The sequence below is a fragment of the Pseudopodoces humilis genome, chromosome 8 (assembly GCF_049639895.1).
Source record: "Pseudopodoces humilis isolate 2021_Gansu_Grassland_sample_001 chromosome 8, ASM4963989v1, whole genome shotgun sequence".
Classification (NCBI taxonomy): domain Eukaryota; kingdom Metazoa; phylum Chordata; class Aves; order Passeriformes; family Paridae; genus Pseudopodoces; species Pseudopodoces humilis.
In genome coordinates this window covers 31,557,548-31,580,907 of record NC_142207.1, presented here as the reverse complement: position 1 = coordinate 31,580,907, position 23,360 = coordinate 31,557,548, and the positions used below count along the sequence as shown (strand labels likewise).

At 39.1% G+C, this 23,360-nt stretch overlaps 1 protein-coding gene across 1 annotated transcript in view; it reads left to right on the top strand.

Annotated features, from left to right (window-relative positions):
• The window catches only part of FAM171B (family with sequence similarity 171 member B), a 37,465-nt gene that overhangs the window by 5,796 nt on the left and 8,309 nt on the right, over positions 1 to 23,360 (top strand). The window contains exons 2-7 of the mRNA XM_005530324.2: positions 15,615 to 15,848; positions 16,541 to 16,633; positions 16,928 to 17,083; positions 18,857 to 19,024; positions 22,546 to 22,662; positions 23,191 to 23,314. Of these exons, the coding sequence (XP_005530381.2) occupies positions 15,615 to 15,848; positions 16,541 to 16,633; positions 16,928 to 17,083; positions 18,857 to 19,024; positions 22,546 to 22,662; positions 23,191 to 23,314 (892 nt within the window). The remainder of the gene's footprint in view (positions 1 to 15,614; positions 15,849 to 16,540; positions 16,634 to 16,927; positions 17,084 to 18,856; positions 19,025 to 22,545; positions 22,663 to 23,190; positions 23,315 to 23,360) is intronic.

The window sequence follows — 23,360 nt, the reverse complement described above, 5'->3', positions numbered from 1 at the left end:
TCAAAGTTGTATATTTTTACATCACTGTATCCTTCTGTAATGAATGGGGGCTTGAGGCACAATGTGACAGTGCAAATGTGCCCTCTTTATTGCTCCTGGTATTGTGTTTCATTCCTAATTCATAGGTTTTTCTTCTGGGGTGCTGTAGGAGCTCCCAGGTTCTGTGATCAACCATTTCCCTTGAACCATCAGAGTTAGTTTACTCTCAAATTACTCAAGTTAGCTGCTCTCAAATAACTCTTCTGTGTTCAGTAGGTTGAAACCACCAGGCTAATCCTGGCTTGCCAGGGGTGTTCCAGCCCAGCTCCTGCATGCTCCTAAAGTCTCACCTTCCACACATGGCTGCAAGAAGTCATATTCAGAAAAGCAGCTCTGGTGCATTTCTTGCCTTGCTTCTCTGGCACTAGTCGTAGCAGAAGACATGAGGTTTGAGAACACTTTTCCTGCTAGCACATGTTTGAGGGGAGGATGTGACTGTGCACAGCTTCACAACCATCAGTAGGGAAGTGTATTTGCTGAGAGAACCCGTGCTAGGGAATTTGGGGTTAGAAAGTTGAAGAAAATTAATTCATCTTGCAGAGGGCCCTAAGCCTGGGGTTTAGTAGGGCAGATTTCACTCAAGATGTACTCAGTTGGAATAGGCATTCCAGATCCATTCAGCAGAGCTGGGTTCCTGGGAAAGGGCAGTGCTTGCAATCTCTGAGCCTGCAGCACAGAGCACATGCTGGTGTACAGCCCCACCACATCTACACCACAGAGTCTGTACAGAGGGTAACCTTTGGGCACTTTCCTGCCCTGTCATTTGGGGGGATTTAGGTCAGGAAGGGATGGTTCTTATATCTTCCATATAAGAGAGCACACATGGACTGTAGTGTGAGCAGGTTCTCTCTCTAGGTCAGCATCAACAAGGACAGTCCTGTATGCAGAGGACCCTCCAAAGCACCACTTACCTTATTCTCAGCCAGAGAGCAGGGCTAATGTGTGACACCAGCAGTTCTGTCCAGTAAAAATCATGTGCTGTGAACTTCACAAGCAGCTGTCAGTTGTTTGTAGAGGATGTGAAGAAAGTCTCCTCCCAGCTGGACCAGCTGCCATAACTTTCTCTCAATGCCCCTGTGTGGCCTCTGGCTGTAAGCACATTGTACATTCTTGTAATCACCACAGTGACAGCTCTGCAGCTCATGGCACTTGCATGGCATCACCCTGGTGAAGTGTGGCCTTGTCTGATGTAGCTTCTCGAAACCATCTGTGTCCCCTGCTGGGGTGGACAGGCCTGGGAGTGATGTTCTTGCCTGTGTGTGCATAAGCCCCCTAAGTCTCACCAGGGGCAGGCATGAACCTGTATTCTTTCCCCTCAATTTCTTGTCCTCCTTTCTCCTCCCTGATTATGCTTCACCACATGTTCTTGAAGAGGGTCTCTGCTGTCTGAAAGAGGTCAGACTTCAGGGCACAATTGTCACAATGTGGAAATGAAGCAGTTGCAGGAGATGGGTTACTGGGCTAGTTCCTCCTGCTGGACTTCTACATGACCCACTCTGCAGCATTCTGCATTTACTGTTGGTAGTGCCAGCTGGCTAAGAAACTGCAGTTCTAAAGGGAAGAGGCAAGAGGTGGCCTCTCATTAAGATTACATAAAATAAATTGTGGCTTGTCGTGGGTTACAGAGCAAAAACCAATTTTGTCCCTCTACCTTGAGATTTTTTTCCTTTTTCCATTTTGAAAAATCTGGTGGTTTTGGTGTAGGTTTCACCTGAACCACTGGCAGCTATACAAGTTAAGCTGCATGACAGCTGTGGTGGGGAATGTTGGGGGGGATTCATGTATGTTGAACACAATGCAGTTCTTGTAGCTACGAGTGTGAGGCATGTATTGAGCCATGTGCAGTAGGAAGTTATGAAACAGAAGAATAGGGAGAATCTCTCAGAGCCACTTCAACGTGTCCCCAGCAGACTGTGGTTGAAAGCCATTCTTGATGTGACCACTGCACCCCAGAAGTTCTCTCAGGTCTGTGGAGTGTTGTTCAATTGCTGAGGGCTCCAGCCTGTGCCTCTGAGTGTTAATTTGGGTGCTTTTACTAAACACAGTGTGGTTATAGGCAGATCAGCTGCAGCACTGATTCATTATGATGCAGCTTATTTTGGAGGAAAGAGCTGAATTTAGGTGGGTTTTGTTTGGGTGTTTTTGTTTGTTTGTTTCTGTGTGGTCCTTAATAGTTCATCTGCCTCTTTTGAAATGCTTTCTTCTATTTCACATACTTTTATTTTCTTTATTTCTCATTAACCTTTTACCTGTATTTAATGTTTGAACTTTCCCACTGGAGTGTGCATGTAGCTTTCAGGGCTTGTGTTGGAGGTTATTTTAGTTTCAGGTCTGAGCAACCCTTTTATTACTCCAACTGATCTGAAGTTCAGAATCATTGGTATTACTGTTTTCATTTACTGCAAGAGTTATCAAGTAAGGCCATGCAAGATATACTTTATCTTTTCACTCTATTTTCATTATGAAGCATGGATTTCACATCAGATTATTATATGATGGTGTACTCCAGGTAAAACTGTCAGACAGTTTTGCTAAATGTATTAAAATTAGCAGCTGAAATAAACCAATCAAGTGAAAATGGTAATTGTTGGTTTCATTTTCTGTGATTTCAGAGTAACTAAAGATCTGGAATGAGGTGGGTGTTTAGGCTGGAGGGGCCATCAGGGGCATTCTTAAAGCAGGGTTGGCACTGAACTTATGCCTGGGAGCTCTTTCCTGTCAGGCCATGAAAGGCTTCAGGGTTGGGGAACCTCTCTGGACAACCAGTTCCCATGATTGCTTATCCTCAGGGAGAAAAGCAAATCCCTCATGTCCAGTCAGATCCTTCCCTGCAGTTGGTGACTGCTGCCCTTCATTACCCTGCCATGCATCCCAACAGAGCTCTTAGCCCCTTATCCCTGGTAAATGCCTGGGAAGGCTGGTGTTTAAGGCTCCCAAAGCCTTTCCTTTACAAGGTTAAACAAGGCTCACGTCTTTCATGTGCTTTCCCCTAATACATGCAAACTGGGACAAAGTGGAGTTACATCCTCTGCTGCAGATTTGGGGCTGTTTCATAAATATGATGCATACAGTTGGCTCAGTCTGCTGAAATAGATACTAGTGTGTAGCATGGTTATGAAACTTGGCAAAACACCAGATCTATTTATTATTAATGACTCTACATGAGCAAGGCTCCCAAATGAAACTGATTAGAACATTCTCATGGAAGTTATTTTCTGCGAGGTAGCACATCTGGTTGATGATTTCTATGTGCTAACCTGAATTATACTGGAGAGAAGGTCAATAATGTCAAGTTATTTGAAAATATTGGCTGTTATGCTGGGACGAAGAAGGATATGCTTGCTCTCTCCACCTATTATAGACTAATGGAATTTTAAAAAGTGTTTTCATGTAATTGTGGAAAATATTTTTCCTCTGTTTTGAAGCATTTCATTAAGTGAGTGAACAGGAGAAATGAGTAGTTTTATGTTGGGTAAATGCAGGATTTTGGTTCCAAACGTGTGTTTGGAACAATAAAAACTGTTAATGACATGAATTATATAGCTTGTGATAAATATCACAGGAGCTTATTCCATTGTTTCTGGGAGCAAAGGAGAAAACTTATTCTCACTGGGCTGCAGTAGAGAGCTTCTTTGGATTACAGACCACTGATGTTGAGAAAATCCTCTAATTAAATTCAGCGGAAGCGAGACGCAGCAAACATTTGTGAGATCCTGCATAGTTTGGGTGAAGCCTTGGGCAAAAGAATCTGTCATGGCTGCTTGCCTCTTAATTAGTTGTGAGGTTCCTTCTCCCCTTCTTGTGTTTTAGTTGGGTGTTTTTTTCTTAAGCACAGTAGAGAAAACCCATCCCTTGACAAGTCTGTCTGCTGGATTCTTCAGTGTTCCATGGAACAGATTGTCCCAGAAATACTTAAGTGGATTTGTTTCCCCCCAGTCCAGCTGGCACAATCTCAGAGGTGCTGAATGAATCTTGAGTATTTGGGGGGAAAAAGAAAGTGTTTACTGCCCCCATTCTTAGCCTCGATGTCAATAAAACCATTTCCATCATCCTAGAAAGGTTTCCATGGTGCTGAGTTGTTTTCCCATTGCTCCCTACAGGACTTGGACCACCTGCTGACAAGGGAGGGCTTGTGTTTGTGCTGGAGACAGCACAGCCAGGGGCTTCAGCTGGCATCATCATCATCTAGTGATGAGCTGTAGGCAGGCAGCAATGATTCCGAGCAGCAGTGCCTGAGTCATTTATACATCCAGCACTGACACTTACCTGGATGCCATCCATGGACACAGAGCATTCTGTTACTGTGCTGCAGTTCTGACTCCATTGTTGTGCTTTAGCCCATGAGCTGATCCAACAGAACTTTTTTTTTTTTTTTTTAAACTCTGAGGAATAAGACTTACTTAAAATGGGTAGGAATCTGCAGTCATTTTTCTAATACCTGATGTTGTATTCTTTGGTTTTTTTTGTGACTTTTGATCATTCACTTTATGAAACTCAACTTCAATGAAAATTTCTATATGAAAGAGACTGTAGCTTGTTGGGTGCTCTTGCTTTGTTGCTGCAACATGGATTTCCTAACACTTGCAATAAAAAATTCCCATTTCACATGTACAGAGCTACCCTTAGGAAACATTGTCCTGCAAACTTTAAATTATATTTTCTCCATATATGCCTTTATACACCAGCCCTCTTCCAAAGGATTAGAGGATCTTTTCTTGCAGGTGAAAGACAGACACTGCTGCAGCATTACAAATATCTTTCTTGAAGGAGTAGTATGAGATTTTACAGCTTTAGGGGAAGAAAAGTATTTTCAGACAAGAGTAGTGACCAGGTTGTTATTGAAAAATATCTCTGAATGCAACAGTGGTTGTCCTTTGCAATTAGTGAGTAACGTGCACTGGTGTTTGAATTTCTGGTATGTTGGGTGTATTATGCCACAGACTCTGTGGATGAATATCTGTCTTAGGGTTTCACAGCGTTAAATGTCATATTTAAACAGGTGCTACTTTGTTTTCCTGTGGATTTTTTTTTCCCTCTTTCTGTCTAATTAAGGGTATGTTTAAAGTTACACAGGTTTTTTTCAGCTAATTCCACACACAAGCCACCACTAGGAATTCCACAAGGCAAGTCCTTGTGGCCCATTAGGATAAAAAATATATATATATATATGATTCATGTTGCAAGGTACATGATTACTGGAATATTCTTTCTGTCCAAGTATACTGACTGTTAGAGGGTAGGTTTGACAAATCATTAGAAATTCTCCACAAGAAATGGTTGCATTTTGTCAAGATGCTGCTGCTGAATGATTTTTTTTTTTTTGCTGTTTAAATGCTGAAGGTTTAATTGTAAAGTTCATGAGTAAGAAATCCATGTTGTTGGCTTATCCTCTCATAGGCACTTTCCCATTTTTGTTGAAGATGTATAATATATTGTGGTGTTTACATAAAAAGCCCATATTTAAAATAGAGTATTACAAAGATTTTATAATACTTCCCTTTGTACTTTTCCCCCAATATTCTGTAACAAAGCATGAATTTTTAGTATTTTCATTCCCTCAACTCTGATGCAAGGTAAAATGATACTGGCAGTGGTTTAAAAAAAATGAGAGAGCAGCATTACAGGTTTAGTATTAGCCAGTGAGTAAACTGAAATGAAAAAAAATAACTCTATAATGGTCTCTGAAATGCCTGGGCAAAGCTAGGTTTTTTTATTTTGTAGGTTTCAGGAGCTCTTTCTAGTATTTACTTGTTCATTTTAATCTCTCACTTGCAAATTAATCTTAATTTGAAAGGTAAGTTTTATTTAAGATTTTATTCTTGTCATATTAATAATTTATCTCACTTATCTCAAATTACAGAAGAGATATTTAAAATAAATGACTCCTAAATAAGTGAAGCTCTGCAGACTGCAGCATTTCATCTTGTCTGCTGTCTGTCTCCCTTGCCCCAGGAAGGTGAATTTCTGCTTCAGTCTTCCATAGAAACCACAGCTCTGAGAACCAGGCTGGCTGATTCAACAAAATAGCAGCAAATTAAAATGCAAAGTTGCTATGGTAATTTTAATTCCCATAGGTTTATTGTGTCCTGTGAATTCTCATGTTCTGTCTCGGGTGATGACACAGTGTGATTTTAATTTGTGAAGAAGGCATCTAATGGTGGAAAAAACATCTTGCAACTGCTTACCAAATGAGTACCTTGCAGCACTACATGATACCATTTAATATTATTCCAGTGAATTTTTAAAATGACATATATATGCCATGCAGTGTTAAAGGAAAAATCCCATCTAACCTCCATGTCTGCTTTCCTGTCTGAGCTTCATGGCTCTTGCTTAGGCAGCCCATAAAAATATATGAAGGGGAATTTTCCTTCTATTTTCAATAATCTTACTAGGAGCACTTCAAAGTGCCTGGGGGTGTGTTCCCACTGGATAGGAGAGTGAGTCGTTAGCAGCTTTATGGATTAGCCTGATGGCATTCTGCTGCACTTCTTACAAGCAGAGTCATTCCAGGAAGGTGTTCATTGATTATGCAGCAGTAATCATTAGGGATACAGCCTATGATCATCTGGTTTATTTTATTGATTTTGCAGGACCTTACTTTCATCAATATTTGGTTCCTGTCAACATTTGTGGAATGATTATTGTGCTTATGCAGTTTGTTTATGCATCTGGTCTGAGACCCTGGGTGGAAGTGTAACCACTTCTAATGGCAGAACACATCTGGTTGTAGAAAATGGTTATTTTTGTTTACTTATTCAAGTAAATCATCAGAACAGTCCTCTCATATATACAGTAGATCTTTAAATTGAAAAAGCTATAATTTGCCTATGCAATTGTACAGATTTTGAATACTGAGGCCATCCAGCTAATAAAGTAATCCAAACCCATTAAAATAATTGCAAGCATTATAAGTTTGCATTTTTGTTCCCAAATGTGGTGGGGATTTTTTGTTGTTGTTGTTTTTTGTTTTGTTGTTGTTTTGTGGTGTTTTTTGGTTTTTTTAATGCAAACTCAAGGTAGTGCTGTAATCAGTAACTGTACAAGTGTGTCATGGAAGGAGATGGATGGGAATTTAATGTCTGTTGGGAAGTACCAGGAGTGTCTAAAGTCTTCCTCATGTGTGAAAAATTACCTTATGCTTGGCAAATATCACATCAAAATGTGGCAGCTCAAGTTTGCCAGAGTTGAATATTGGACAGTCCCAATTAAATTTCATCTTGCCTCTAAGTTGCTTAAGAATTTGGAGGAACTGCTAGCAAAAGCTGTGGGGAGAACAGTTTATTGGCTTGCACTGACCTAATGCCTACAGGACCTAAGTGCTAATGAGGCATAAATTAATATTTTTCAACAACTATTTAAGGACAAGATTTCTAGTAAGAATGTTTTGCAGTTTTCTTTACCTCTCTCTTCAGAAAACGAATCTCCTTTTCCTCTTGCTATCTGCTTAAGATTAGTATTTACGTATGCACATAACTCCATACAAAATAGAAACCCCTGAAATATGTTGGTATAAAAGGAAAATAATTATTCTGTTAAAGTGAAAGAAATTAATTATTCTGCTGAAGTGAAACAAAATTGTTGTCAGTAAATAAATGCAATTAATAACTTTTTTGGTGAAAGCATCAGTAAAATGCAATGTTAATTCTATGTAAAAAGTGTTACCGAGTCAATGAATACTTTTTCTGGGAAAAAAAATGGACAAGGTATGACTCAGACAAACATTCTAGTTCTCTGGTGTGATAGGGTTTTTTCTTTATTTACTTTTGTTTCCTATAAAAATCCCTTTAAGAAGGGAAAAAGGCTTTGTTCTTATCTGTAAAATATATAACACTTGCTCCAGTATGTCAGTAGGCCATGAGCTTCTTCATGCTGTCTGATACAGTTTTATTATAATGTGAAACTGCATTTGGGGTCTGTTCTGAACTAGATGAATAACTAGTCTTTGACCTACTAATTTACTTAGAACCTTGAAGTTTTCTCTGGATTATGCTAATTTCCCAGAGGCAAATCCCTGGCAGTTTTTCAGTCTGCTAGATTAGAAGTGTCCCTTTAAAGCTCATCCTGATGGGTTTGATTCAATGCATGTAATTTCATGCAATAAATTCACCATTCATTTTAGTGTGAGGCTTGCAGAAAACCTCATCTTTAGAAAAGTACTGGTCTTTCTTCATAATCAGTGATCTCACTGGCTAAAATATTACAGGGACTCCTCATCACAGAGATTTCTTCAGGATGGATGGATTCATGGGAGGAATGAGACTGAGCAGAGCTCTGCAGAGGAAAGAGGACACTATCAAAGGCAAGGGGAAATAGGAAGTGGGAAAGGGAGTTTTCAGAACACAGTGAATGAGAGAAGGCAGATGTATTTTTGTTTGAGATGACAGCAGACTGTCACATCTCTTCCTGCATTGTTTTGTTCAGCTTTTAAGAGCAAAAATATCCAGTTGTTTCAAGAGATGCAGCCCCTCCTTGGTGTGGCACTGAGGAGTCAGAATAGTGTGTGAGAGGTGTTCTTATGCTCTATTTTTAATTTTCCAATAAGGTGAGAGGAACCTGAATACTGTAGTGTGTGCTGAAGTGATGCATGTATTGTCATGAATGAGCTTCCATTTCCTCTTAACCCATGTACAGATGCCTGACAATTCTGGAGCTGTGGTCAGCACATGCCTATCACAGCTATTCTGGTGAAATGAGGAAGTGTTCCTCTGTATCTGAAATAAAGCATTATTTGAAGCAAATATAAAAGAATTTGTTTGAAAAACTCTCAGAGTTAGAATATGATTGTTTGTTTTTTTTCCAACATAAGATCACTTGATGCAAGAAACTACGCTCACCTTTTAAAATTTCAAGGGTTTATTAAACCTTATCAAAATACAACAGAAGGACTCAATAAGGAACGAGACACAGTGCCAGGAGCACATGTCCATCTCCCACCTGCTCGTCTACAAAATGTCTGCTCTGCCTTTTATACCACTGGGGGTTGAGTCAGGCAATCCTGGCCCCTCACAAAGCTTGTCAGTCAACTCTTCTTCACCATTTATTGGTGGAGGCTTCTTTCTTGCAACTTGATTGGAATTTGGGTGTTGCCATGCTCCCAAAACGCCCCATCCAAGGGCACAGGTACGCGCTCCCTCCACATGTTCTGACTGCCAAGGCTTCCCTTGGCAACCATGGGGCAGTGGAGAGAACAGAGGACTTCTAAACAACAAATCACAACACATCAATAAAACTTCTCTTAACACACACATATAATATTCATCCCTTAATTGTGAGAGCCAACCATTGTACTACCCATCTATAACACCTGAGTAGCCTGATGTGTGACAAAGCTTAGGCAGCAGTGTGCTAAATTTTTTAAAATTTCTAACCTGTTATGCTTTTTCTTGACTGTGAAGCTTGGTGGAAGCACCTAGATCTGGCTAGATTGGGTTAAACTGCCTCCTACAGTAAATATGGAACAGCCTTTCTCTGTGTATAAGGGACTGCCTGCTCCCCCCAGGAGCTACCCTTAGCTCCCTTGTAATTGAGATTTTGTAGATGCCTTCTGTGGAAATTGGTCGGAATAGGGCAGTGGGAATACTGTGGTGTCCTACTTTCCCAGACTCTGTTTTGCTGCTTTGTCCTTGGAAATTGGTAATGTGTTCTGTGTCACTGCAAAGGTGTTTGCCAAAGCTCTTCCCTGAAATACACATCCTAATTTTTGATCTTACATTAAAATATTTTAAAGGAGTGCAGAGCTACAGAACTGTGCAGTATAGGTTATGTTGATTAGCTGTTCACATACAAATGCAGCAAATGCTGATCAGCTTTGTGCTTCAGTTTGTTTAAAAAAGTTTGCAGTATCTTTTATGGTATCTGTATTGTCTAAAAGCAATTTTCTGTAAACTTCTGTAGTTGAACAGTAGTGGCCAGCACCCCTGACATGGAGCAGTAAAACATCAACATATTTTCTCCAAAGGGCATTTCAAAGAGCAATGTGTACCTGCTTGAAAATTAGAGCCATAATGCTGTCACTTTGCCTAAGGTCAACCTAAATAAGGCAATTTTTAGCAATTGATGCAGTCTGTGTCTGTCCTTATGTACCCCTGTTCTTTACCTATCACTTTGGGGTTAATGTTGAGTCCCTGGCTGGAAAATTTAAACTCCCAGGGTGATTCTGGAGAGGGGTGGTGCAAACTTCACCTCCTGCTAAGTGCAGGAGTGAGACTGTCAGTAGTTGTCAACTTACAAGTATTTTCTTTTTGCAGTCAGGTGGAATGATTGTATTTGTTGTCCTAGCATGTGTTGTTCTTACCTAAATCTAAGGGTGTCTTTTCCTGTGGAATTGATTTTTACAGCTGGTTAGTTATTTGCTGAATTTTCTCTGACCTTTTCTGAACAGTGTGAGTTTCTTTACTTCTCAGTTCAGTCATAAGTTGTTGAAAATGAAATATGCAGATTGTACTTACAACTAATTAAGAAAAAGTTAAAATTGTACAGGCCAAGACACTTGTGGTGCATTTTTTTATTTTAGCAGAGTTCCTGTTCCATTTCAGGAAGGAAAAATAATGTTCTGCTCTTTATTTTCTACTGTTTTAAATCAGAGGAGCAGCATATAAAACATCCTTATAAAGAATCACGTAATTAGTTTCTAAATGAGATATTCCGATACCAATTTGGAATAGATAGAATGATTTGTGTAGAGTTAAAAAGATCTTTATGCATGTATATGCCCATTTGTACTAGGGTCTATAAATTACTGCGTGGAGTATGACAGGATAAAAGAACACTAATAGCTAGCAAATGAAGCCTACATTTGGCTGTAGAGGTTATTAATTACATTTGCAGGTTATTTGATAGCTGTGAGAAGCATAATTGAAAACCAGCCAGGGAGCTCACCCCAGTGCCTGACAATAACTCTCACAATACACCCATAAAATAGTTATGGGAGTTTAGGGGTCACCTATCATGTCATTTTAATACAGTGTACAAGGCAGAAAGCTCAGTCCTGTGTCAGTGCTTTGTACCTTACTCCAGAACAAAGGTACCCACGGATGGATGGTGCCCTGTGGGGAGGGGGGGCTTGGCCCTGCACTAAATTACCCCCACAGCCCTCAGGTGCTGCCACAAGTCCCCTTCATGTATGCGGATTTTTCATGAACTGAAGGCAGCTTTTACTTTTTCAATCTGTGCTTTTGTAGTTTGTCACTGCTATTACTGTAGTTTTGAGGAACGATTGGCGTTTGTGGGCAGGGGGATGGCTTTTGCATGGCCCTTTTTTACTGAAGCCAGATGTGTGTTGGCTGCCTAGATTATGTGATTCATTGATTTCCACCCACCCCCACCCCCATGGCAATACCCATTGCAATATTGGATGGGTAGTAAAGCCCCTTATTCTTTTTACACATTTTTTATTTTCAGATCAGTGCACCTTTCATATCCCTAATTACGTGAAGCCAAAAAATATGGTGTTCTATGAATGTAAAAGATGGAAAAAAGGGTTGTTCAGTCAGCTAAGACCAAGGAAATGGCAGAGCCCCAGTTTTCTGTGCCTGGTGAGCAGGGAGCCTGAGATAGTCAGCTGCCATAGAACTCATATCAGTGTGTGCCTTTTCTGGCACGGGTTTAACATCTCTGGGCAAGGGTGAGAGGAGTCCCCTCTGAAGGAAGGAACTAATGAATAATTTGATTGTAGTTACTGTTTATCCCATAAGATAATTGCTTAACTGGGTAGTTGTCTGTGTGTTATCCTCCTTCCAGGTGCAGAGCCTCTTTGGCTATAGGAACTTGGTGATAAGTAGGGAAAGGGACTTTTAGGGCTGGGTTACAGGATCTGTAGATTTCTTCCTGGGCAGTGCCCTGTGTGTGTTTCATCACCATATCTCAGTTAATGACACGTGTAGTTTGGAATATATTGGTGCCTGTGAGGGTTCTGGCCTTGACCATGTTAATTAAATCTCACATAAATGTTAACCAGATGACATGCTTGTCTGCAGAATTAAGAACAAATTATCTGGACCATAATTGAGGGGTTTTTTTGCACTGTTACATTTGTACCAAGCTTGCAATTTCAAGCAATTCTTTGGCTTAATTCTGTGATACAATTTCTGAGTTAGGATAGTAATGTGAAGCCAAATTCCAGGCATTAGATATTTTTTTCTCAAAGAAATGAGACGTCATCAATTTTACTGACCAGGACATTTCTGAAGTAGCTAACTGTGATACATTTAGTGGCAGTGTGTGTTTCCCTTTGTCTGAATAACTTCTGCATTTGAACATTTATCAGAAACATTTTAATGCTGTAGGAGCTGGCATTTCCAGGGGACCTGCCAAGAGAGGAATCCTTTCCTCTGAGGCAGCACAAATCAAATTAGCAAGGACTGAGTTCTTTCTTCTAATTGTAGGAGTTCTGTCAAATCTGTTTAATACTGAGATGTAGCTGACCCACTTGTGTTTGGTATGTGTCAGTGACCAGAAAGAAGCACAAGGTTCATCCATTGTTTAAGTTTTCAGCTTTGGTTTTGTTAAAAAGCTAACCAACTGTTCATTATTTTCATCTGAATTGTTTTTTTCAGTATATTTTATTGTGATTAAAATATCCTACTGCAGTTTCCATTGCAGATGAGATTTAAAATTGTCCTCAAAGGCTTGTAAATTAAGATATTTATAAAAAAGAAAAAGAAAGGCAGTATTTTCTTTGCTAATTAGGTCTTTTGGATGTTACTGTGACATTATTAATAACTGAATGCCATTAAATCCGTGATAAATTTGCATATTGTGAGGGGGTTGGTTTGAGGAGGGAGCTGGTCAGGGGATGTCAAGGTTGGAAAGAAATGATCAGTACTGTAGGACCAGAACTGCATACAAAGTCTGAGCTCTGGGGCCCTGGGAATGTCCTGCTTTTAGCTAGGCTGCAACAACTGCTCTGCAAAACTATGGTGAATGTGGCTGTGTGAGTGGAAAATTATTACGGTTGGATTCTGGCTTTTTTTTGCTTGGATTTTTAACATTTGCATAGAGGCATAATGATGTGTCCTCAAATCTCCTGTGCCATTACTGTTGAGGAGCGCAAAGAATAATTCTTTTTAAAAGTCTCTTCAAAACCATTGAGTGGGAGTTTAAAGTGACTTGTTGGCACAGTGTATTCTAGCTGATATTAGCAAATCCATGTGCAGGCAGGACACAACTCCCTCTTCTCAGGAGGAGTCTTGTGTTGGCACAAAAGATGAGGCCAAAGGCACTGAGAGCTCGGGTTGAGTCTCCTTTAATCTGTGTCTGGATATTCAGGGACATGAAGAAAATAGCACAGCTTTCTACAGTTTTGCAGTCTTTTCTTTTTGTTTTTTTTGGGTTTTTTTTTTGGCTTTTTGGAACCCAAAGGTTCTAAGAAAGTGGGGTTTAATATGGCTGTAACTGAAGGAGATGAGAGGAAGAAATAATTTTGCACAGAACAGCCTCTGAATTTACTAACAGCTGGAGGAGGGCTGTGGCATTTGCCCTCAATCATGTGTGTTCTTGTGAGGCTTTTTGTCAGCAGGAAATGGAAAATACTCATTAAAAGTATGAAATGATTGAAAGAATGTGTCTTTCTGAGTACATTTTAGGTTTTAATTTTTTATGCTTTATTTCAGCTGTTAAAACTAGGCTCTTTTTCTCCTGTCTTGATTCCAGCTGGTAAAATACCAGTTTATAACAGACATTTCTGGTATTCCTTCTTACTGACATGAGCTTGAATTTTGTATCACTGTAGTTCTTACTTTTAAATACCATTTCATGACAGACTCCTGACTTCCAAATGGTTACTGGATAATAATATTGTACACAGACTGTTTCCTCTCCTCTGTAGCCTTTTAACTAATCATTGGCCAGGGGCAAATGACCTGTTTTTCAAGTTTTGGCAGCCACTGGAATGATGCTAGTATCTGTGTAAGTGGATCAATGCCTGGAGGAGCTGTTTGGAGCCTGTAATTTGCTGACATGACATAATTTTTTCCCCCCATGATTTAAAACCCCTCTAGCACAGCAATTTAAAGCGATTTTTTCTCAAAATATCTTTCATAAGGAAAAAAAGAAAGCACGTGACATTTTTCCAAGATTATTGTGCATTTTCTGTTTAATTCCGTCAAATACGTTTGAGTGCCACTGCAGTTTATTTTTTATTTTTCTGAAAATATGTATCAATTTGCTCAAGGAAATGCAGATTTTTGTATAACATTGCAGAGAATCAGTCTAGCACAGCTGGTGAGTTTCTGCTCTGTGTGTGGTAAACGGTAATAAATTAGGCCAGTGTAGCTTTTCCTGTGTGCAGGTCATTTTTTGCATGAATATACAATATACTTCGTGCATACAATAGATCTAAATAAATACTTATTTCAGAGAGTCCCAATTTGGAGGGCATCTCCACTACATACTGGGTTTTTTTTTGATGGATTGCACTCAGCTCCTCAAGACCTATTCATTTAAATCAAGGTCAGTGGCAGTAATCTCTTGGTGCAATGTCAGTCTCAATTACAGTGGGGATTGCATCATGAAATTGAAGTATAATTTTGGGTAATACATTTCAAATAACTTAACTTGACATTTGACCCAAATAAAAATGCATATTCATGATGCATGTATTTGAAAGTATTAGGATACAAAGTAGTGCAGTGATATTGAATAGATATACTAATATCTGTAACCAAAATACTGGAAAATTTGTTATTTAAAATATTGATCCATAGATATTTTAATTTCTAACAACAAACTATTCTGGAAATAATGTGGAATTCTGCCCCTTTTCACATACTGTGAAAAGACTCCCTAATAGTTTATTTGCCATCAGGGTGGGAAAGAAATTTTATGTGATTCAGAGCACCTTGAGACTACTGTTCAAGTGGATTTATTGTTTTCAACATACTTTTTAGTCACTGTAATTATGATCTCTGAGAGATACACTGGGTGTTGTATGAACTATCAGCTCTTCCAATTAGAGTAGAGAAATACTGTTTAGAAGTTGCAATGTAGGAAGGTGAAAAGTAGCCCAGTGCAAATCTGGTTGGAGATGGTAGCTCAAAACAGTGTCTGGATGAATTTGGTTGCTTTATAATAATGTTACACATATAAATATAAATGTGTTGTCCCACTGTCTGTAGACATCAGGTTCTGTGCCTTTACAAACTCAAGGTGCATCTTGAAATGTGTGTCCCAAGCCAAGGGTTGGATAGCAAGACCATCTGTATTATCAGTGTGATATTGCAGAACACAGTAAATCTCACTTTGTCACAGATGCATTCTTCAAGCTTAAACAAAAAGAGGAAGATTGCTTTGTAATTTGGTTTTGAATGGTTTTGTTTGTTTTTAACTAGTTAGCTGTTATATTTGCTGAGTTTGAGAAACACTTTTTGATACCCTTTTTCCCCATCTTAAGGTTTTTTGTTTCCCCCTTCTCTGGAATATATAATTGTGTGGTTAAGCCTGCATTTGGCCAGAGATAGAGATCCACTGTGCAGTGGATGAATAATAAAGACCTGAACTCCAGGACTTCTTTACAGAATGATAATCCTTAGTTGTGATGTATTATCATGACCTCCTGTTTTTCTTTTTGTCAATAGGATCTGTTTTTACGCTAAAAGTTCAAGTAAATGACATCATCAGTCATCAGTACCTGCGACAAGCGGTGGTAGAGGTGTTTGTTAACTACACCCTGACAAATTCCACTCTTACTGGAAACAATGGAGCAGTGTTAATAAAAGTCCCCTACAAATTAGGATTAAGTTTAACTATTGTCTCATACAAGGATGGCTACCTGCTGACACCTTTGCCTTGGAAGACTGCGCGTATGCCAAGTACGTAAGCATCTTACAGTCCTATTATTAAACTATCTGGCAGTAATTAAATTTCTCTCCTAAGCTGTCTGGGTAGTTGCTGTCAGCTGAACACAACTCAGTGAAGTCAGTCAAGAGAGGTGATGCCTGTCAATGCAGATCTAAGGGTGAACGGTCTGTTAAACTTGTCAAAATTCTGATTACTCTAAACCAGAAAATAGCCCTTTTAAAATCTAGGTGGGTTATGTTATGACACACAGTGAATTCTTAGATTTTTTTGCCTAGAGTTAGCAAAGAGCTGTTAATGTGTTCTGACAAAAATCCTGTTGACCTGAGTGATTCTTGGAGTGCCAATGCTTTTTGTCCTCTAAAACAGGTATAACATGTTACAGCTCTGCTTCAGTAGTTTCCTCACTGGTTTTCTTGTTTAACTACTGCATTCTCTTAAAAAGGCACATGATATTTTTGAAAAAATGACACATTAAAGAATTCTACTTGGTTATCCATAGAAGGTATAAAACAGCAGAAAACATTGAACAGAGGTTTTTCTGCCTAAACACTAAAATTGCTGCTCTGGATAATAGGAGGAATTTATTTAATCTTCATATGCTCTCTGGTTTATTATCTGCTCTGTTCAATAGTTCTTTAGGCTTGGAGACCTTGGAGGATTTCTTTTGGTTGCACAGAGTAACAGATATTATAATTTTCCACAGTATATTCATCCGTGACGCTCTCATTATTCCCACAAAGTCAAGCTAATATATGGCTCTTTGAAGATACTGTCTTAATTACTGGAAAACTGTCTGGTAAGTTCTATGTATGCAGACTGTAACTAAACACTTTGTGATAGCCATCTGTACCCACATGGAAAAAAAATAAGCATCATCTTATTCTCATATAATACCTATCTACTTAAAGCCAGATTTTCTGTTAATTATGTAGCTATACGAGGGGCTGTGGCAAGTGCTAGACTGGAAATACACAAATCACAGAGAAAATGGGTGAAAACAGATTGTTATGCTAAGTGGATTTCTGATGGGTAATAAAAACACTGCTTGTCTGTTTTACTGTGGCTAAGACAAAATATTACTCTTTTACAGATGCCAAATCCCAACCGAGTGTTCAGTTTCCAAAATCTTTAATAAAGCTTCCATCAAATCATATTGCAAATGTTACAGCCTATCTGACAGTGCCAGAGCAATTTTTGAAAGTGGACAGCTTTCTCTATACAACAGGAATTATTCTAAATAAATCAGGTGGGTGAATATGATGATTAGGAATTCTTATAAAGAAAGATTATAATATTATAATGCATATGAGTGCACAGTAAAACATATGCTTAATTTAAGAGGCACCTTAAACCTGCTTCCATTGTATTAGATCAGAAAGCTTTGTTCCACAGGAGTAAGGTATAAACACATCAGGTGAGCAATCAGTGTTACTCTGTTTTGATCCATGCAGTATGAGAATATATCTTGCTGCAGTGAAACACAACTTCAGAGTCTGCTTTTTACATTTATATATGTGTATATGTATCTATGTTCAGGATTTTGTGAGACTGTGGAATTGGTTTAGTAAACACCTTAAAAATGCAGTTATAGCCAGACTGTAAATGAGGTGAACCTAGAGATCAGTGAAACAGCAGCAATTAACTTCAGCTGAGGAGTTTCTGCATTTTCACTGGAGTGATTGGTTCTAGGGCCTTACACCCAGCACAAAGATTGCAGGGAACTCCCTGCTTGGCTCACAATCAGTCAGTCTGGCAAGTTTGGGACCAAGTGGTCCCTGTGTGTACAGAGCAGATTTGTAATAATGTTTTCTGTGCATCTGTTTCACTGGAGAAGTGGTTTCATGAGTCGTAACTCTGCTCTTATACCATTGGATTTTTTTAGTATATGTCATTCTTTCAGACAGTTTTTTAATTTGCATAAGTACAGTAATCTCTGGTAGGTTGTGCTGTGTGCAGTTCCATCTTTCTTTTGTTCTTTTCTTTCTATTCCCAGTGGTTCTGAAGCCGTGAGGCTCTTAAATCCATCGTGGTGCAGGAGGAGGGCTCTACGTGGCTTATTTAAACTCACCATACTCTATTCTTTAATTTTCATTCTATTAAAGGCAGCATATATACTGATATTTTGACATAGATATTTTAAAATCTTTCTTATCTGTATTTCACCTCTTTAAATGGAAGGCAGAAGGAAAGAAACATTGGAGAATAAGCAGTGTTTATCCTCTTTGAGTTTTCCCTTCAATCTGTCTGGCATGTGTTTTAAATTATTCATATACCCCTAAAGGAATAGGCTTCCTTTTAGGGCAGGTGGAAGCTAATTGATATCTGATGTGCCAGGAGTTCTCTCACAAGCAGCTTCTAACAGCCTGGACAGATTTAACATTATTCTGCTACTTAGTAATTCTGTTTCAGCTTCTCTCACCATCCTGTCATACAGGGCATTCTGGAGCATTTGCAAACTGGTGAAAGGAAAACAAAGGAAAGAAACTTTTAGGCTGCTTTGTAAATGCAACATTTCCTCTGAGTGCTTTGACAAGCCTCATTATTAACTATGCAGTTAATTCTGGCTGCCAAATTAGGAAATTAATCCTTACAGGAGAAGTTGCATATGCTTTTAGTTTCATTCAATGTTATGTACATTGTCATTATACCAAAATTCTTGTATGATCTGTATTTCACATGAGTTAGGTGTTTTGTAATCTGATTATCTGAGGGGAAGACCCTTCCTCCCCCACCCAAAAACAAGTTTTGCTTCATCATTAGTTCTACAGTCAGCATAAAACCCGGATGTTGCAAATCTGTTTCTCTTATATTATTGGTATAGAAATGACTGTGTTTTGTTTTAATCACAAATTGTTAAAAGTTCAGAAGAAAAGTAATGTTGATTTTTACTTGACCAAGTTGGTAACAGCTGACTGTATCACTGGATGTGGATGAGAACTTGCCCTTAGTAGCTTAATTTTTAATTTATTTCTTTTTAAATAAACTGAATGGAGAATTACAAGATATTTCTTGCCTTCAGGTTTCAAAAGCATGGAATTAACTCCTCTTGCTGCCATATGTGTAAATGTTCTCTTGGCTGGGAAAGAGCTGAACGTAAATGGTCCCATTCAGGTCACACTTCCTCTTCCTGCAACTACTGTAAAATCAGGAGATGCTGTACCTGCCTGGACATTTGATATGAAAATTGGTAAGTGGGTTATTTGCTATTTTGTCTTCTAGCACATGCCTGTAGGTTTGGCACATGGCACTATGGGTCATGGAACACTGAGGACACTATGAGGCTATGGTCAACAGATTGTCATTTTTTTTTAAATGGACTAGCTTGAATTGTTGGAAGGTATTTCCCTGCTTTCAATAGTTCAGAAAGCTTTGGTAAAATTCATTAGCATTCCTTTTGCCTGCATTTAGTTTACTGGATTTTTATTTTCATGGGAGGCTGAGTGTTCACAGAACATATATTTTAGGTGTTGTTAAATTTCAAGCCTAGTAATTTTGTGAATTTCTTCTTAAAAGAAAGCAAACCAGAACTGAAGGTTTGTGTGCTTTGTTTCCTAGAGTGTAGCTCTAAAGATCCTTTGACGCTAGAACTGGAATAGATATTGCTTCAGTTAACAAAAACAATTCAGAAAGTGAAATGAAGGGGAAATAAGAGTTATCCAAGGGAGCAACATAGTTCTTCCAGTATGCAAAGAAGAGGCTGGGGATTAGTCATTCTTAACCTTTTGTCATCCCTTCACATCTAATTTTAGTCAAGAATGAGTAATGAGCTACATCCACGTAACCCATTTAGATGACTTGTATTAGGTGTGGGTGCATTAGTGTCCTGATTGTCCTACATTGCACCTCATGGTCACCATCACACTCCAGCTCGAAATATGCGAGTGAGGAGGTCAAGTCCTGCTCCTTATCCAGGCACAAATCTTTTTTTCAGCAGTTGAAAGTATGAGAGAGGGACACCAGCTCTAACAAAGTGTTGTTTACATGTTCAAGAAACTGACCACCTTAACGAAAAATACCTGAAGAGCATGGATTTGAATTAAGGACGTGCTAATAAAAATTTGTCTAGGCTGTTTTGTGGGGAAAATGTAAATAGGATAAGTTTTGGCACAGAAGATTAAGTCTGTCTATACACCTATAAGACTTTAGAGGGGTAATTAGCGGAAAGAACATTTTTCTTCAAAGAAAGGGTTTTAGTCCGAGGTGGTAAAATATCACCCAGGATTTAAATTTCTTACTGCCAAAGCCCCTTTTGCCAGCTCCTGATCATCCTGTGCTGAGCTGTTTTACCTCCCTAAACAAAGCGAAGTCAACACTGTTGTTAAAACAAGGAGTTGACAGAACTGGAGCAGCACAGCATCAGAGTAGAATATAAACCAGTGTACTGTGTTTATGTGGGTGTGGAGGGTCCTACTCAGCATCCCTGCAAAGGCATGTTGGCCTTGTGAGTAAAACAGGAGCCTGGAGCATGGCATGCTGATCCAAACCCCAATAAAACCAGTTGTTTTTCCCTCTCCAATGGGATGTACTTTCCAGAGATTCAATAAAGGCACCTTGTTTGTAATGGATGCTCTCAGAGGTGTACTGCTCCACATGGAGCCTTCACTGCTGCTTGCTGAGGAGAGGGAAAGGAGGATGGTGAAAAAGGACAGCAACTTTTGGGGCATGATTTGTACTTTTTCTCCCATTTCTTTCTTTCTAACAGTAAAAATTTGCAAGTATATTTGCTTTCTGGATGTTTATTCTTAAGTATGTTCCTTTTATTTTTTTACCTTTGATCTGACACATGCAAAATTACTTTTTCCCAAGGTAACTGAATAATAGCAAGGCACGTTTTAGCCAAGGTTCTGGTGACTGAGGGCAGCTGAACACCTCAGCTCTGCAGCAGGCATTCCAGAGCATCCCTAAGGAGAAGCAGGCCCCCATCTGAGCTGAATGCAGAGCTCCTGCTGCACACAGTAATGAGGCTCTGGCCTCCAAGATGTTGCATGCGAGATGTCCCCAGCAAGACACTGGCACAATTTTAAGCTCTGAAGTCCTTGGATAATGTGTTATGATGGTAATCAGAGCTCCCAAGTCAGCATTGATAGTGGCAAGGGAACAGGTCTGTGTTTGTTGTGGTGTGGGCTGACCCATATGCAGCAGGAAAAAGATAGAAACTGTTTTCACAGGTCTGCCTGTGCAGTGTTCTCAGGGCTTACTCCAAGTGGAACTGAGACTGTTCCTGGAAAATGAGCTTTTGTAATTATACTTCAGCTGCTGTAAATGCAGAATTTGTTCATCAATACTGAGTGTGGCTTCCTTCTTACAAAATACTTCGCTGCATTAGTGGTAAAAGTACTTTGTGGATTTTAATAGAGTTACAAAAAACAGAAGGCTTGTATTCAACATTAAATTGAGAATTATATCCTTCTGCTTGAATGGCAGTAAACCATGGAGAAAATGGGCTCACTCATGAAACACATTTTAATATTTTTTCTTAATACTAAGTATTTTTTATGGAGTATATTGGGGGAAGATATAATTTGCTGAAAAGGATAGCAAACATTGTATAGCTTCTTATGGATTTGTTTGGAGAACTAGAAATTATTTTTGCCTTTTATACCATGTTTGCTGGTATTACTCCTGTCTCTGGACAAGGTTTCTCAGGTGGCTGAGAAAGTACTTTCAGAACTCTAGTTGGTTGCTGCTGCCTTTCCCCTCTGCCAGCTATCACAAGCTCCAGGAGAAGGCTGCATGTTTTACTGCTAAATTATATTTTCTCTGTGTGTAGCTGTGCATGGGAGCATCTGTGGCAGGTGTCTATCCTCATCTTTACCTCCTGGCTGGGAGATGCTTACTTTTCCTTTACTGAAAGAAGGGTCCTGGAAGAAAATCAAATTGAAGTTAATATAAACTCCAGCTTACATGAGTTATATTGTTTTCATACTTTTGATTATTGGTGTTTTAAAAAAGCTGGTGCTTCTCTCTACCTCTCAGTATTTGCAGGTTGAAAAGGTAAGGTTGGTTACACGAGGCTGTTTTCTGTCATTAGAATTTCACAAATGGCCCACAATAAATGTGTTCAAGTGAGTTAAGTATAATTCTCTCTCTTCTAGTGCATGCTTTATTAATTGTAGAAGTTGGCATACCATACTACCTTTCCTTTGCCTTGCCAAACAGATGGTGTGGATTCTGTGTCCTAACAATAGCACTTCCTTGGGCCAACTGAACTGTTACAGCCTCAGGGCAGGGAGGATGAGAGAAACATTCAAGACAAACATTGTTTATCCTATTGCAGCTTAATAAGATTAAAATGTTTTCCCACTAAGTTCTGCTAGCTGATGTTAAACTTGTATTCATAGGCATCAGTTACCTGCTCCCTCATTTTTTTAGTCTTGGCCTTCATGCGTGCTGAAGGCCATATAATAGGTTTTTTCAAATTATTTGTGTATATCTGTGAAAGACAGTTATTAATAGAAAATGAATCATATTAAGTTTACTTCTGGTAAGTAATGTTTCAAAGCAAATGGCCACAGAGGGATATTTGCAATGGAATTGTCAGGAGAGGAAGTTTGCCTGTTTAGCTAAAGCCGTAATAAACAGTGGCTAGGTTTCAGGCTTTCCTGTGACCTTGTGTATTTTTGCTAATGGCCTAACTGCTGATGGTTTGAGGTATAGAAGAATCCTGCATTGCGTGTGCAATGTTTTGTCTTTTTTTTTTTTCCTCAGGTGCTTGGGTAAACCGTGGGCTAGGAATGGTCAAGGAAGTGGATGGTCAGTTAGTATGGACATACACTGCTCAGCACCTGGGCTACTGGATAGCAGCTCCACTGCCTGGAACGAGAGGTATGGCAACAGCTGGCCAAGCAATTGCTGAGTGCCCCACTAAGGCTGCCAGTTTGATTGCTTCATTAACAGCAACAGGAGAAGTGACATGCAACTTCACCACTTGGATAACTTTTGTTTGAGTCCTTACAGTGATTTTCTTGCATGTTTTGTAAATTCATGTGAAGAGATCTATCAGAGAAGCAGTGTGGCTAATTTCAGAAACAGTGCTGACAGAATGCTAAGTAGAAAATGTAGACCATTTTTCTAAGTTAGTTTGGACAATTAATACAAATATAATTTGTCTGGAATGAAGTAGATGTCATGGTAAGGCTTTTAGTACTTGAGATGAACCTGTCATTATATTGTAACCTGTTTGTATATTTTCTAGTTTGCTGAAATAGGAAGGTGAAAAGGGAAGGATGAACATAATGCCATTGGAACACAAAATCACTGGAAAAGTACTGTTCAGTTTATTAGCTCTGCACATTGAGTGGAATCATTTGGTTTTAAGAACTAATGGTTTTCTGGTTTTGTTTGATAATCTAGAATCCATTATTAGTGCTGTTTCCAAGGACGTAACAGCCTATCACACAGTGTTCCTTACGGCCATACTGGGTGGAACTGTTGTCATTATCATTGGATTTTTTGCTGTTCTTCTTTGTTACTGCAGGTAAGCGAAAGAAGTTCCAGTGAGATCATTATAAGTGGAATTCGAG